Source organism: Megascapheus bottae, chromosome 9 (genome assembly GCF_031878675.1).
Source record: "Megascapheus bottae isolate mThoBot1 chromosome 9, mThoBot2.hap1, whole genome shotgun sequence".
NCBI classification, from domain to species: Eukaryota; Metazoa; Chordata; class Mammalia; order Rodentia; family Geomyidae; genus Megascapheus; species Megascapheus bottae.
In genome coordinates, this window is record NC_143517.1 from 61,870,202 (window position 1) to 61,885,674 (window position 15,473).

The 15,473-nt window shown below is 44.9% G+C and overlaps 1 protein-coding gene across 1 annotated transcript in view; it reads left to right on the forward strand.

The window, feature by feature from the left end:
- Positions 1–3,664: 3,664 nt before the first annotated feature.
- The window catches only part of Tg (thyroglobulin), a 165,754-nt gene continuing 153,945 nt past the window's right edge, over positions 3,665–15,473 (forward strand). The window contains exons 1-8 of the mRNA XM_090339436.1: positions 3,665–3,731; positions 4,651–4,759; positions 5,243–5,340; positions 6,318–6,521; positions 6,971–7,130; positions 12,696–12,802; positions 13,270–13,413; positions 13,612–13,797. Coding sequence (XP_090195562.1) covers positions 3,665–3,731; positions 4,651–4,759; positions 5,243–5,340; positions 6,318–6,521; positions 6,971–7,130; positions 12,696–12,802; positions 13,270–13,413; positions 13,612–13,797 — 1,075 coding nt within the window. The remainder of the gene's footprint in view (positions 3,732–4,650; positions 4,760–5,242; positions 5,341–6,317; positions 6,522–6,970; positions 7,131–12,695; positions 12,803–13,269; positions 13,414–13,611; positions 13,798–15,473) is intronic.

Below are 15,473 nucleotides of genomic sequence, written 5' to 3' on the forward strand. Positions count from 1 at the left end.
GGGTCGAGGATAACAGAAGCTAGGGATACAGCGCCACTGGGGTGATGGGGGCCTGCCTGATGCATGGCCATGCAGTCTGCCTCCAAACTTGCATGTTCTCTGCCTTAGTGGAAGGGAGGCAGAGTAGAAACAAGACGCCGAGTCACTGTGACGGGACATCCCAGGCTGGGGGCCTTTGGCTTTGTGCTCTTCGTGTTCTGCTTCACTGCCTGGGTGGAGAGAAGCACTCTTCATGCAGTGTGGGCCAGCAATTGGTGTGACTTGTCAAGTCCAGCCAGCGTCGCCCCACAAAGCACCCCACTGTCTCCTGAAGGGTGCTCTGAGGAGTGTCCGCTCCTGTGCCTACCATCTCTCTCCCTCACAGTCCTCTTCACCCGGGCCTGCCTCACAGCTCTTGGACCAAGCGTTTCAAATCACCAAATCCAGTGAAGCAGGGACGCCCTGGAGAGGGCCTGGATCAATGCATACCACTGAGTTGCCACCTCCTTGGGCTCAGGCCAGAGAGAGTGAATCAGCACCTGAGCCCCTCGTCAGCTGGGCACATATTTGGGGATCACAGGAAGTCAAGAAGGCAGCAGGGTTTGGGGAAAGCTCTGACCATATTCAATGTTGACTAAGACTTACTGCTTGAAGAGATGTAAATGAACAGGTAACTATACCACCAGCCAGGACAGGAGGGCCAGCGGGCTGTTTATCAGGTCAAATGTCCCTGGGTCAGGTCTTTGTTTCCCATAAGTACCACAACATCTCTCAGAGTTAACTTTGCCCGACAGCTAAGCCTTAGCTTTGGTTGATCTCCCTGTCCTTTGCCCTTGTGAACACTGCAGGGTGAGTCTCCATTCCTGCAATAGAGGAAGGTATGTTTTCCTGTATTTTCTAGGTCAGTGTGCAGATGGAGAGGAAGCCTTAGTGAATGTCAGGCCAGAGCTGTTTTGGTCAGCTACTCCAGAGTTTAAGAGACCTGAAACAAAGAATAGGAAAAGCCGGGCATAGTGGCTCACACCTGTAATCCTAAGCTATTCAAGAGGCTGAGATCTGAGGATCAAGGTTCAAAGCCAGCACGGGCACTAAAAAGTCCATGAGACTCTTATCTCCAATTAACTACTAGAAAACCAGAAGTGGTACTGTGGCTCAAGGGGTAGGGCAGTAGCCTTGAGCTAGAGCTCGGGGACAGCGCTCAGGACCCAAGTTCAAGTCCCATAACCAACAACAAAAAAAAAAGGATAGCAAGATGCCAAGAAACGAGGCCAGATGGAGAGGCAAGAATGACTGATGGCTGTTGGGATTTGAAGGCTTTTTTTTTTCTTTTTTTTGAGGTGTAGGAAGGCACTCGGGTTGGAGACTACAGACATTATTGTGTGATGGGGTGGATTGTGTTGCAGGGATTGTTTGATGAGTATCTAGCTGGAGTGGAGAGATGGGCTGGAAGCCCAGGAAAGAAAACGTGTGGAAGCCCTGAGCATGGTAGCTGAGGTGAGCCTCCTCATCCGTTTTAAGCTCATACCCTGACACCAGATGTGATGGGTAGTTTTCCTTCCCCGAGTTTGTATTAGGAACACAACATCAGCACCTGTGGTGGGCCTGAACTGCATCCTTCTCCCAAATCCAAACGAGGAAGTCCTTCCCCAGCAGTTCAGGAGGTGGTTACATTTGGAGATAGGAAAGAGGCAACTAAGTTAAACTAAACCCATGAGAGGGGACCCTAATCTGGTTAGGCTGATGTCCTCAAAGCGGAGAGAAGTGGATGTAAACATGCAGGAAGGACAGAACAGGGAGAGACATAGGGACAAGACCACCATTGACAGCCCCAGGGAGGAGCCTCAGCAGACACCAACCCCACTGCCTCAATGTCCTCACAGCCCCATAACCCACAAGAAAAGAAGCATCTGCGATTTAAGCCACCAGGGTGTGCTTTCTTGCAATGGCAGCGAGAGCCACTGCCATCATAGCCAATATCATGCACATCCAGCCAGTCTCCTTTCTGCTCCCAGTACAGGGTTTCTATGGATTCTCATTTGCCCTACCACTCTCCTCAGGACCACGCCAGCTCACACACTTACCCGTCTCCTACCCATCGCTACCCTTATGCTATTGGGCTGTCATTCTGCATCTTTGTCATTACTTCTTGTCAAAGGAGAAAATGATGACAATAGAAACCGCCAGCACCAATGAGCAACTTAACTGGTTTGTTGGTTGTCCTGCAGCCACCCATACAAGCCAAAACTCAAGCCTCTCCATGTGGCTTTGCATCTCCCTGCTCTTCTAGCATAGCTCCCAAGGTCCTGGGAATGATGGGAAGGAATGGAATCTGAAATGGGATCAGAAGTTCAGCAGGGCCCTTGAACCAACTTGTGTGGCTTCGTTCAGGACATCTCCAGCCTCGACTGTCAAAACCTCTCTTTGGGTACCTTTTGACACAGTGCTCTTTTTGCAGTGGAAATTCCATAGAGTTCATGTAGCTCATGCGTCCCCGTACTAGTGAAATCATCTTCATACAGAGATCCAAATGACAGGCCCTGCTGTACATGGACATTAAATGCTGAATCAGAGTGAAGCCCTAGGGATGGGGAATAATCTAACAGCCAAGGGCTAACTGATGGGATTGGGTTTTTGTGTGATGATGTGCTTTTATCAACATTTGGTTTGAGAAGACTATGTGTGCTTTTTAAGCTACTTGGCTTGTGAAGAATATAAATGTGTTGTATAACATAGATAATTAGTATGGCACGGTTAAAGGTGACCAAATTGAAGCCATGTTGTAGACTTGTCAAAAATGGGATCAGAAATACGTGTGATATTATGTTTGTGTGAGCATGTATATGTACATGGTTTCCCAGACTAAACCTCTTTATTCTTTATTCTTTATTTTGGACATACTGGGATTTGAACACGGAGCTTCATGCTTGCTAGGCAAGTGCTCTATCATTTGAGCTACCATCTCAGTGTTTTTCTTCGTGTTCTGCTTGCCATGATTCCTTATTTATGCTTCCCAAATAGCTTGGGTGACAGTCACCTGTCACCACACCTAGATTTTTCGGTGGAGATAAGACCGTGTGAACTTTTTGTTCTGATCTCCACTTTTCCCATAGCAGGGATTATAGACATAATCATTGACCTAAAATTCTTACACTTCATATTAATGAGGACAGGAATTTGTCTTTCTTTCCTCTCTGTCATATATATCTTCATTGTCTGGAATAGTGTCTAAAACTGCTGACTAAAATCTTGGAGGAAGAAGGAAGGAAGGAAGAGAAGGAGGGATGGAGGGAAGGAAGAAAAGAGAAGCAGGAAAGATGGAAAGAAGGAGGAGGGAAGAAAACTGGGAGATGATTTCTTTCTCATAGTGTCTCTGTCCTGTCACTAAAAGGCTGCAGAGCTCTGTCCTTTGCTAGTAAAGAATTATGTTACCACACTACCTAGTTCTGCTCCCCAGGGTCTAGACAGATTCTTACACCTGGATAGCTACTCAAGTGTCCTCACAGGGAGCAGACGTAGGTAGAGGACATGCCCCGTGACCACCAGAGAACCTAGCTTGAATCACTGCTCCACTGAGTGTCCTTACAGTGCAAGAATGGTTCCTCAATGCTCTATAAAGACTGCTGAGCCACCAAGACTTCTAAGGGAGACACACTCCTGGTTTTTCATGCCAGGAAGAGGCCAAGAAATGGCGCTGGTCCGGTGGGTCCTTAGCCTGCTGGGCTCAGCCTGCTTGGTGTCAGCAAACATCTTTGGTGAGTTCTGAGGCTGAGGTGGGAAAGGAGGGAGCTGTCAGGCATTGGGCTTCTGTATCAAGCGGGTATTCCCCCAAAGCCTTTGCACTTAACTTGATTTAATTGAACCCCGCCAAATGTCCAGAGATGGGTTATATGCTTTTCCTTTTTAGATGAAGAGGCAGAGGTTCAATGTTTCCTGAGATCACAGTGCTGACGATTGCAACAGTGGAGTCAGGAAACAGATATTCCTAGCTCAAGTCTAGCTCCTCTTGCCTTACTCATGGGGCAGATTTTAGGCTTTTAAATTCTTTGGCTACCCAAGTCAATGTCATCCATGAGAATATGTAAGGAATAGACAGCATGGAATAGAAAAAAAATTCAATTTCCTTGTGGAGTGAAATAGACCTAAGCTTTCTCCTAGGCTTGGCTGCCTACCTATTTGACTGGACAGACTGCCACCTGCCATGCATGAAATGTTTGTATGTTATACCTCATGACATGACCACCACTCAGGAGGGAATTGTGTATGCCACATAGCATCTCTGTGCCTTGTTAATTACTTTACAATGTGTGCCAGAAAGGAGGCACACCCACAGATAGTAGCTTAATCTAGTCTAGGACAAGGCTCTGATGGTGTTCTGTCTAGCCCACAGAAGCTTGGGCTGCATGGATCCCCAGGGTTTGATTAAGAATTCTGTCAGCAGCCATGGAGCTAGGGCAGGTTACTTCCACTGTGAGAGTCTGGGGGCTGCATCAGTGACTGAAAGTATTGCCATCACTTTCTGGAGTAGCGCAAAGGCTTCAAGGACCCCATAAAATACTGGGAAAGGTGAACAACGGCCAAATCTGTTCCACTGTGAAGGTTAATGACGAAGCAGCCAGAGAAGAGCTGTGTGGCTGTGGCTGGGGTCCAGCCTGAATCCTTCCCTTTCCCCAGAATACCAGGTGGATGCCCAGCCGCTTCGCGCCTGTGAACTGCAGAGGGAACAGGCCTTTAAGCAGGGAGCTGACTACATCCCCCAGTGTGCGGAAGATGGCAGCTTCCAGTAAGACTGACTCCATCAAGACTCTCCTGGGAATGGGCGTCTTTTCCTTGCCCTCCACCATGCTTTGCAGCCTTCAGAGTGCAGGGGTATCACGCCTTGCATGTGCCTGGCTTCATACTGAGCCGCTGCCCCACCCCAGTCAGGACTTCTGCGAATCCGGGGAGCAAGGGAGGAATTAAGTAGGATGCCTTCCTTTTGCAAGTGTTTTAGAATGCTCCTATGTCCGAGTCTCTTGTTCTAGCACCGCAGATTCAATCCTGTCTATAGGAAGCTTCAAACACCCTCTTTTTTCTTCCAATACTTTTTCACTTTTCTCCCTGGCTACCTTGCAGCTCTCAGTTCAGTCTTCTCTTTCCAGGGAACAGACTCCTGTCCTGCCCCCCTCCCCAGGTTATCTCCTCTCCTACCCCTTACCTCACCGGTCTGAAACTAGTGTAGCTTCCAGGAACTCTAACGGTGTCACCTCCTCTGTCTCCTCCTCAGGAATGTCCAGTGCCAAAATGACGGCCGTTCCTGCTGGTGTGTGGATGCCAATGGCAAGGAAGTGCCAGGCAGCAGGCAGCAGGGAAGGCCAGTGGCTTGTAAGTGGTGTTCAACATGACAGGAGGGCCTGGCAAGGTCACCCTGGCTCTAGGAACCAGAAGCTTTGGGTGATGTCCCAGGCAGGTCCCCCTCTGGGCTGAGGGTCTTTTTTTTTTTTTTTTTATTAGAATAAGACAAGTCTCTGCTGAGCCAGAAGGCAGATGGAAAATCGGTGATGCTGTTGGAGGGTTTGGGAGGAATGTCTAGGACTTGGGAAAACGTTATCTAGGTAAAAGTTATCTAGTTACTATGGTGGTTAAGGGAAGTTGCCAAAGAAACAGCCCGTCTAGGTGATATCATAGTTCTAAAGCCAAGGTCAGTTTGAGCAGATCACCTTGAATGGTGAAATCCAAGCCTCCAGGGCAAGACAATAGTCCTGTTTGGAATGCTGGTTTTATGTGGCCGGTGTGACTGGCTTGGGAATCAAGTCTGGCATCTCACACTCCATGTAGTCTTGACTGTATCTCGTGCTCTTCTCTGAGCTTCCAAAGGTCTCTGTCCTGGAGCAGGAGCATACCGTCTTTCTCCTATGGTGTAAGGACTTAAAAAAACACTTCACGCACCAGGCAGGTAGTGGTTTTCAGAAGGGGTGAATACTGCGAATGTCCCTCTCCTCCATGTCTCTGGAGGGAGGCAGCTCTCATTCTCTCTGTACATGGGAAGAGAAGACATGGAGGAGTTTCCTCAAGCCACACAGCCAGCCCATGCATGTGGAAATCAGATTCCATCAAGCTCTGAGCTGATCTCTCTGGACAGTGTCTGGACACTAGGTGTCCCCTTGATGAATGTGACGCATACCCTCTGTGACTCTGTTCCCAGGATACCAGAGCCTTCTGAGTACCATGCTAAGCCTTCTTAGTCACTGCCCCCAGCTCCCTCTCCACTGCATCCCTTAGGGAAGGAATGAGGGTCTACCCGGTCTCAGCCTCCAGAACCTTCCACAGAGCCTCTCTGCCATGACTCTCGCTGTTCCTAGGTCTATCCTTCTGCCAGCTGCACAAACAGCAGATCTTACTGAGCAGCTACATTAACAGCACGGCCACAACCTACCTTCCTCAGTGCCAGGATTCCGGGGACTACGCGCCCGTGCAGTGTGACCCGTGGCAGGGGCAGTGCTGGTGTGTGGACCTAGAGGGGATGGAGGTGTACGGCACCCGCCAGCTGGGGAGGCCCATGCGATGTAAGTCCCCAGGCACTGGGTACCAGCCCTTACCGGGCAGGCTGCAGCTTTGCTCACAGTCAGTCAGAGCCTGGCCCACGGAGGGAGCGGGGAAGCATTCTACAGGAATGATTACTTCTGAAGTTCCAGACTAATTGATAATCCATATTGGCTTCTGGATTAATGGCCAGGGAGAAGACAGGAGGATTTCAATGAACACTTGTGAAGCTCCCATTTCAGTCAGGTGAATCTTAGTCATTATTGGACCTTTATCTGTCTAAGGTGCAGCTTAAGTTGACCCACGTCAACTTCGGAAACCTGTGCATCTAGGCATCTAAAGCATTTAAAGAGTTTTTACACCTGGGGATGTGGCTCAAATGACAAAGTGTCCCCTTCACAACTGTAAGACCCTGAGTCCCGACCTCAGTTCTGCCAAAAAATGAGAATAGTTAACACTTTTTCATAAATAGGTCCAAGGAGCTGTGAGATAAGAAACCGTCGTCTTCTCCACGGAGTAGGAGATAAGTCGCCACCCCAGTGTTCTGCAGATGGAGAGTTTATGCCTGTCCAGTGCAAATTTGTCAACATGACAGACATGATGATTTTTGATCTGATCCATAGCTACAACAGGTAAGAGGTGCAGCCCTTATCTGTAGCGAACATAGGGCCACTGGCTGCCAGAGTTCATGCTCATCTTGGGAGCTATGCTGCATGTTATATGTATGCACAGGCGAGTGGAGAAATCACATACATCTCACTGGGCATGGTATCCCATGCCTATAATCCTAGCACTAGGAGGTCAGGGCAGGAGAACCGTGAGTTCAAAGCCACATAATGCATATCAAAAGATAAAATTATATCAAAAGATAACATTTATGTCAAAAGATAAAATTATGCCTTATTAGATGCTATATGGCTGTGGTGTTTTCAACAAAGCAAACTGGCAATTTATATTACAACTAAAAATATATGTGCTTTCTGGGCTAGCCAGCCCAGGAAAAGGGGAGTACCAGAATGTGAAGGCATGCATATTGGGGTGCCGAGTGCACTGGTTTTCATCAGAGCATAATATGGGGGGTGGGAGGCTGCTAAGTGATTATCAAAGGCAGTGGATGGCTAACTAAATGTTGAGTGTACATAAATACATATGTAGTCATTTAAAAGACCGCATTAAAGGTAGAACAGATAACAGGGAGGAGATTCCATAGTATATTAGGATACAAAATTCAAAGTGCAATAACATGATTTAATTAAGAAAGATAAAAGAGCCGCAAGATCCTTTCTTTTTTTAAATTTAATTTTATTGTAAGGGTGATCGCGAAGGATTTACAGTTGCATAAGTAAGGTAATGAGTACATTTCTCCTCGAATGTTGTTATCCCCTCCCTTGTTTTCTCCCACTTTTCCTCACCCCTGACTCCCTTCCCCCAAGTTGCAAAGTTTATTTCCAATATAGTGTCTTCTGAGTATTACTATAGCATTGGCTTACCTTTTGTCCTTTGTCTCACCATTTTGTTATTCCTCTTCCCTTCTCCCAATCAGATAAACATATACCCCGGACAAAGGGTACCAAAATAAAAAACAGTGATCACAGAGGAAAACCCAAAATGTGTGTGTGTGGGGGGGGAACAAAAGAAAAACGAAATAACTTCCTACAGTAGAGTATAAAAACAAAAATAAAGAGACAATAAAGACCTCTTGTTTCCTTATCATAGAGTTAATTTCAATTGGCCTCATTTTAGATGGCCATATGTACATAGCTATTGAGCTATTGTGATCATCTGCTAGGACTATCCTAGGCATATATTAATTATTACAAATGAGGGAAACCATGAAGCCTGTAGTCCTTTGGTTCTGGTTTACTTCACTTACTATGATTTTTTTTAAGTCTTTCCATGTCCATATGAATGGGGCAATGACATTCTTTCTGATGGAAGCAAATTCCATTGTGTGTATAGACCGTATTTTCTTGATCCATTCATCTTCTGAGGGGTATCTAGGCTGGATCCATGTCTTAGCGATGGTAAATAATGCTACAGTGAATATAGTTGTGCTGGAAGCTTTAGTTTGGCTTTGTTTGTGATCATTTGGGTAAATGTCCAGAAGTGAGATTGTTGAGAACTCTATGTTTAGTCTTTTGAGTTACCTCCATACTGGTTTCCAGAGTGGATGAACAAGTTTACATTTGCACCATGTAGTAGTGATCCCTTTTGGCCACATCCCCACCAGAATCTGTTATTATTTGGTTTCTTAATAATGGCTATTCTAACTAGGGTGAGGCAGAATCTCAATGTAGTTTTGATTTGCTTTCCTTTTGTAGCCATAAATATTGAATATTTCTTCATGTGTCAATTAGCTATTCTTATTTCTTCTCCAGAGAAGTCTCTTTTTAATTCTTTAGCCCACTTATTAATGGGGGTGGTTATTTCTTTGAGGACTTATTTGGGGGGGTTAATTTTTTGAACTCTAGGTATATTTTTGATATAAGTCCCTTGTCTGTTGAATAGCTAGTCAAGATCTTCTCCCAATCTGTGGCCTTTCTATTTATCTTGTTAGCTATGTCCTTTGCCATGCAGAAGCTCTGAAGTTTAAAGTGATCCTGTTTATCCAGCCTTTATTTGATTTGTTGTGTTTCTAGATCTTTATTTAGGAAGTTTCAACCTGTACCAAGGGCCCTTGTCTATCTCCTACACCTGCTGGTAATATTTTCAGGGTATTTGATCTTACCTTGAAGTCTTTGATCCATCTGGAGTTGGTCTGTTGCAGGGTGCCCTATAAGGAGAAAGATCCTTTCATATGTTTCAAGGATTTTGTGACCATGCTGGAGTCTTCATAGAACAAGGGAGCACTGAGGAAGCCCTGAGGAAAATGTGATTCTATAGACCACTCAGCAAAGCCTAGCAGCTGAGAAGAAAGGAGAGACCGAAACATGATCGTCAGAAAAAGAAAACTAATAGCATAGACACGCCATCATGTATGCACTTTTTAGTGATTTAAGTAACAAAGACAAATCAGAGAGGTGGAGGATAAATCTTGAGCCAAATGGGAAGATAGCTCTTATTATTTCCTGATGGTGAAGGGCCCATGCTGACTTCATGGCTAGTTGGACCTGTCCGAGTAAGAGAAAAATGGTCTGCCTAGGAATTGCGCTAGACATACTACTGGAGAACTTGTACCATCATGTAGCTGGCTTCCAAAACAAACCTTTAATCTCCCTGCATGAGAGAGGACATTTTCGTGGGCTGTGCCTGAACCCCCAGGCTGAAAGCATGTGCACAAAGATGGTCCAACTTTCTTTGAGCTGCTTAATATTTTATGCTCTCATTAGGAGCTCTCATCAGGCTATATCCTGTGAAGTTGAGCATTAGCAACTCTTATATTCAGTCTAATGAAATTTGAAATCCTAATCTTAAAGGTCAAGGGAAAGAGGCTATAGGTATTTGTCCACAGCATCTGGAAGCTGGGCTTGAACTGCCCTTTCTGGAGCAAAATCCAGCTTCCCCTTCTCTGGGTCCCTCTAAGCTCCACTACCACAGTCCTATAAGATATTTCCATTTGCATTACAGTACTGTCTTTTCCCCACAGCACTTGCCTTTGGGATCTACATTCTACCTCTGCCACTTGTTAACACAGTGGTCTGGCCCTTTACCAGAGCTTGTGTACTTCCAGCTATGAAACAAAAGGCAGTGCCCGGCTCAACAAGTCATAGTGAAGGTCTGATGTGACCTCATTTATAGGACCATTGAGAATTTGCAAAATTACTATGTGCCAACAGGGAATTCTCACATGCCATCTAGCTTTAGCATATGTAGGTTAGAATTTTCCCTTGGTGACCAGAGAATGGCCTGTCTGAGAGCACATAGAAATCTCCCACAGGCTCATTTATCATTCTTTTTTTTTTTCATTTATCATTCTTATCCATGCAAACCAGTGTGGTCTCAGTTCAGGTTTAACTAAGCGCTCACAATATACAGGAGATTTTTTTCATCCTTTCACTTACTGTAATATTTAATGCCAAGTCTGAGGCTTGAATATCCCTCTTTCTTGGTTCTTTTACTCAAAGCTGGTGCTCTACCTCTTGAGCCACACCTCTACTTCCAGCTTTTTGCTTGTTAACTGGAGATAAGAGTATTGAAATGTTTTCTGCCCAGGCTGGCTTCAAACTATGATCCTCTGAGCTCAGTCTACTGAATAGCAAACATTACAGGTATCAGCCACCAGTGATCAACCCTACTGCAGTATTAAAAGAAGTCATTTGATGGTTATACAAGTGAAGACTCTGAAGCAGAAGTAAGGAACATATTCAAGGTCCTAAATGGATCCTTTATTGTCTTGCTAGCCATCTCTGTTCCCCACAGTGGATAGCTCAGGGTCTTGTATATAGTGTGTCTGTAAACTGTGCTACTGTGAATAGCCATGGCACTGAAAAAAAGTGTCGAGATTAATGCACAATTCAAAGCTATTTCCACAAGAGGGCAGTCTAGTTAAATTCAAAAATTGAGTGTTAAGCATTCATTGTTTAACACAAACCAATCCACTGAGGGAAACGAATCCTTTTCTGTGAGTCATGAAGACTCAGGGTATCAGGTATATCTGGATTTCAGATTAGCAAAGGGTAATGTCCACAACATGACAGAAAACAATTTAAGGGGCCAGGAGTTTGGCCTAGTGGCAGAGTGCTTGCCTAGCATGCACAAAGACCCGATTCCTTGGTACCACATACATAGAAAAAAAAAAAAAAGCCAGAAATGGTGATGTGGCTCAAATGGTAGGGCTCTAGCCTTGAGAAAGCCCAATGACAGCACTCAGCCCCTGAGTTCAAGCCCCAGGATAATCACATGGTAGATAAGGATAGAAATTCTGATACTTGAGCTGTAGGCCCTTAACCCATCTTAATACCTGTAGAACTGGCAAAACAGGATTGAAGATGGCAGCACAGGGTATCTGCCCTAGAGATGACAAAGAGGCAGTCCTAAATTGTCCATAAACCTATCTTTCTCGGGAGGGTATGATGAGTCTTCATCTGAAACCAAAGTCATCTCTAGTATGCAAGAAGGCAAAGATATTAAGACAGATACCTTCTAACAGCCCTGATAGGTCCAGGAATTGGCCAGTATATAAGAGCAGAAACCTCAAGAGAAGGACTTAAACTATAAAACTGCAAATTGAAAATATCACAAAGGTCCTGAACATGAAAAACATGAGTTATTTTCCATGTTTTTCTATCAATAAACATTCAGGTGCAGAGCTATTGTTTCTTTTAACTTATTCTTTGCTTTGGGGATTGATTTCCAGACATAGATAAAAACACATGTTCAGACCTTGGATACTTGTTTATATAGGAATGGAAAAAAATCAGTGTTACTTAGGGTGAAGATTCATTTCTGTTGACTCAGTTATTACAGACAGGAAGACCAGGATATAAAGCATGGGGATCTAGCCAAGGGCTGCTTGATGAAGACAGACCTTTCCTCAGCCTATAGAACAAGAGAGAGAAGATGGTACTCTTGTCAGTAGTTTATGATGTGCTTTTACAAGGATTAGAACGCTCATATCCTTTTCATAGACTTTCCATGGTGGATTTTTGTCTTTACAAGTTTTGGAAAAACTGTAAAGAGCTCTGGGATCCTAAACAATGAAAATATTTTTTCATAGTGTACCGCATGTTTGTAAAGCAAGTTTGGCCTTGCATTTCTACGATTAGATTCCAATGAAGGCAGTATTGTGCTCATGAAAAACCCATCAAGGTTAGGACAAAAAAAAGAGAGAATAAAGAAGAATTCAGACCAGTTGCCTTGATGAACATAGATGCAAAAGTTCTCAATTCAATTCTTGTTCAGTGAATTCAACAGCACATTACAAAGATCATATGCTAAAACCAAGTTGATTTCATCCTATGAATGAAAGGATAGTTTGAGCTACCCAAATCTTTCTTTCTGAGTGCCTTCTGAGACATACATGGACATACATTCACCAAATTCCACAAGTGAGATAAAAGGCTTATGGGTACATCCCAGCTAAGTACAGCTTTCCTTCACCAGGCCCAATCTCTGCATGACTGCAGATCCCTGGGGCATGTGGCATGGAGTCTAATGCAGATACTTTTTCAGAGGACTTGGTTCACCAATCTTGATGTGAAGAGGAAGCGATCATTATCCTTTATAAAAGACTACCTACATATCTCATTCTCTCTCAGGTTTTCAGATGCCTTTGTGACCTTCAGTTCCTTCCAAAGCAGATTCCCTGAGGTATCTGGGTATTGTTACTGTGCTGACAGCCAAGGGCGAGAGCTGGCTGAAACAGGTGAGCTGGTATTCATTCCTTAGTTGTCTTGAGATAGTGGTTGGAAGATAGTGTAAGGCAGAAAGAGCAGTTTCTGGAGGCTGCTCCCTTCCCTGCCAGGATTCTGTGGGTTTTGAAGAAGATATGGTCTTAAAGGAATTTCATGTATGGAGGTCTTCGTGCTGCAGTGGCCAGACCACACAGGGACCTTGTGTATACTGAAAGAACCGGCCATGTGGGCAGATGCAGCCTTAAGGCGGACAAGTGGAAAACAGGGTGTATTGCTACCTCTTATTCTCCCAGCAGTGTTCCACTGTGAGTTGGAACTTGCACAACTGGACCCCAACTCTGACCTTTGAAATGATTATTGTTCAGGGTCCATGCATAATACAGCTGGTGAAATCTGTGTCCCTGAGGTTACATGTTAGCAAGGTGAAGTTTGATTTCTGAAAGAGCCCATCCCTGAACTGTGGGATGCTTCTGCTTAGGTTTGGAGTTGTTACTGGATGACATCTACGACACCATCTTTGCTGACCTGGATTTGGCACCCACCTTCAGTGAAAGCACCCTGTACCGGATATTGAAGAGACGATTCCTAGCAGTTCAGTTAGTTATCTCTGGCAGATTCCGATGTAAGTAATGTGTTATAAGCAGATCGATGTGTGTGTTTCTATTTGGGGTTTAAGGATCTGGGGTGAAGATTGTTTCAATGTGGCTATGCATCGATAAGAAAGAGAGTTCCAGTCATTAGGTCTTCAAACAACACTATACAATGCAAATGTACAGGAACTGGTCATAACCTGTGACCTTCGCTCTCGCATTTCCTCCAGGTCCTACAAAATGTGAAGTAGAGCAGTTTGCAGCCACCAGATTCCATCATCCCTATATTCCAAGATGCCACAGAAATGGGGACTACCAGGCAGTACAGTGCCAGACAGATGGGCCATGCTGGTGTGTGGACAGACAAGGGACTGAGATCCCAGGGTCTCGGCAGCAAGGGCAGCTACCATCATGCGGTGCGTTTCTTCCCTCCGGTCTCTTCATGTACTGTGACTGTAGTCATTTCTTTACACCAACCTCTCCACAGTCCACTGATTTATATCCCCTGCTTAATGTGACTGAAGAACAGTGCATTAGCATTAGCTGCCAACATGTGTCTCAGCGCAGGTCAGATATAGCTTCTTAGACATTTCTGAGGACTCACAAATTGCTGAGTGTAGCTGAACTGAGAGAGCCGTGTGCCCAGGGAGCTGGAGAAACATACAAGGGAGGGAGTGGTTAGTTCTGTTTGCTGTGTGTGTGAGAAGGAGTCACCTGGGAAGGCCGTTGTTACCTGTTACCACCCTGAACAACTGACTCACACTGAACTAGTTGGAACATAAAGGAGGATGCTTGGCACTCTTCCCCTAGCTGGAAGGGCAGGGGCAGCTTAGTGGAGCCTTTCTTTCCATAACCAGGGCTCAAGGGTTTCATGCTGTAACTATGGGGCAGGTGAAGTCAGCTGAGGTTCCAGCTGTGATGGGCTTGTGTGGGAAGCCAATCAGTATTCTTAGAGGAGGAGCTGAAAGGAACATTGGGCCTGAAGCAAGGAGGCTTCCGTGTTCTGATGAGAGACAGTAGAGCTTCATTCATTCCTAGGACTGTTGTGAGACAGTGTCAGAAACTAGGTAGCTTAGAGCAAGCAGTTTTATCTCAGAGTTTTGGAGGATAGAAGTATACATGCAAGGTGGCAGAAGGGCAGTGATCCCACAGAAGGCTCCAGGGCAGGAATGTTCTTCCTTCCTTCCTTCCTTCCTTCCTTCCTTCCTTCCTTCCTTCCTTCCTTCCTTCCTTCCTTCCTTCTTTCCTTCCTTCTTTCTTGATGGCTGTGTGATTGCCAGCAGTCCTGGTTCTTTGAATGGTGTAACTCTAATCTTGGCTTCCATGGTATCATAGCTACACTTCCTCCGTGACTGTGTCATCTCTTCTTGGGGCTCTCCTAATCCACTTTGGAGCTCATCCTAACCAATCACATCTATAACGACACTTTTGCTGACTCAGATCGCAATTCTGTGGTCCTAGGAAAGACGTGAAGTTTGGAGGATACAGTTTAACCCTGGATTCAACAGAAAAGGAGGGAACATTACGACCTAAAAAACACTACCCCTAGACATTTCCAGTAAGACCCTCTCTACCTCATATTACTAGTTAGTTTATGAAGCATATTACTGATGGAGGTAGGGAGTCAGCTTATAGGAAGAGACAGGTATCTTCAGCAAGTCTTAAGACAGTAAAGGAGGAACTTAAGTCTATGTGGCTTCAACTTAGAAGTGTTTTAACATCATTTAATAATTCCAGATAAAACCACTCAATTTGTCCAACTTAATATTTTCCCTGGTGTTTAGCAACATTCTATCTCCTAAATGTGAGAACATTAAAAAAAAAAACAACTACATACATTTAGCTCTATCCTCGAGGTATTTGCAAGCATTTCAAGAAGATTGTGCCTTCTCTCCCTCAGGTAAAAATGAAGAGCTCTGACTTTTCGAATTAAAACAGTACACTCCATCAGCGGCATGGATGGCTCACACATTTTTCCTTTTCCTCTCTGATGCATCTATCTTGTTGCCATGGAAACAAGCACCACATGGAAACAACATAACTAGGCTTTGCCTTAGCAATGCTGTACAAGAAGTGCATGCAGGGGTTAGGC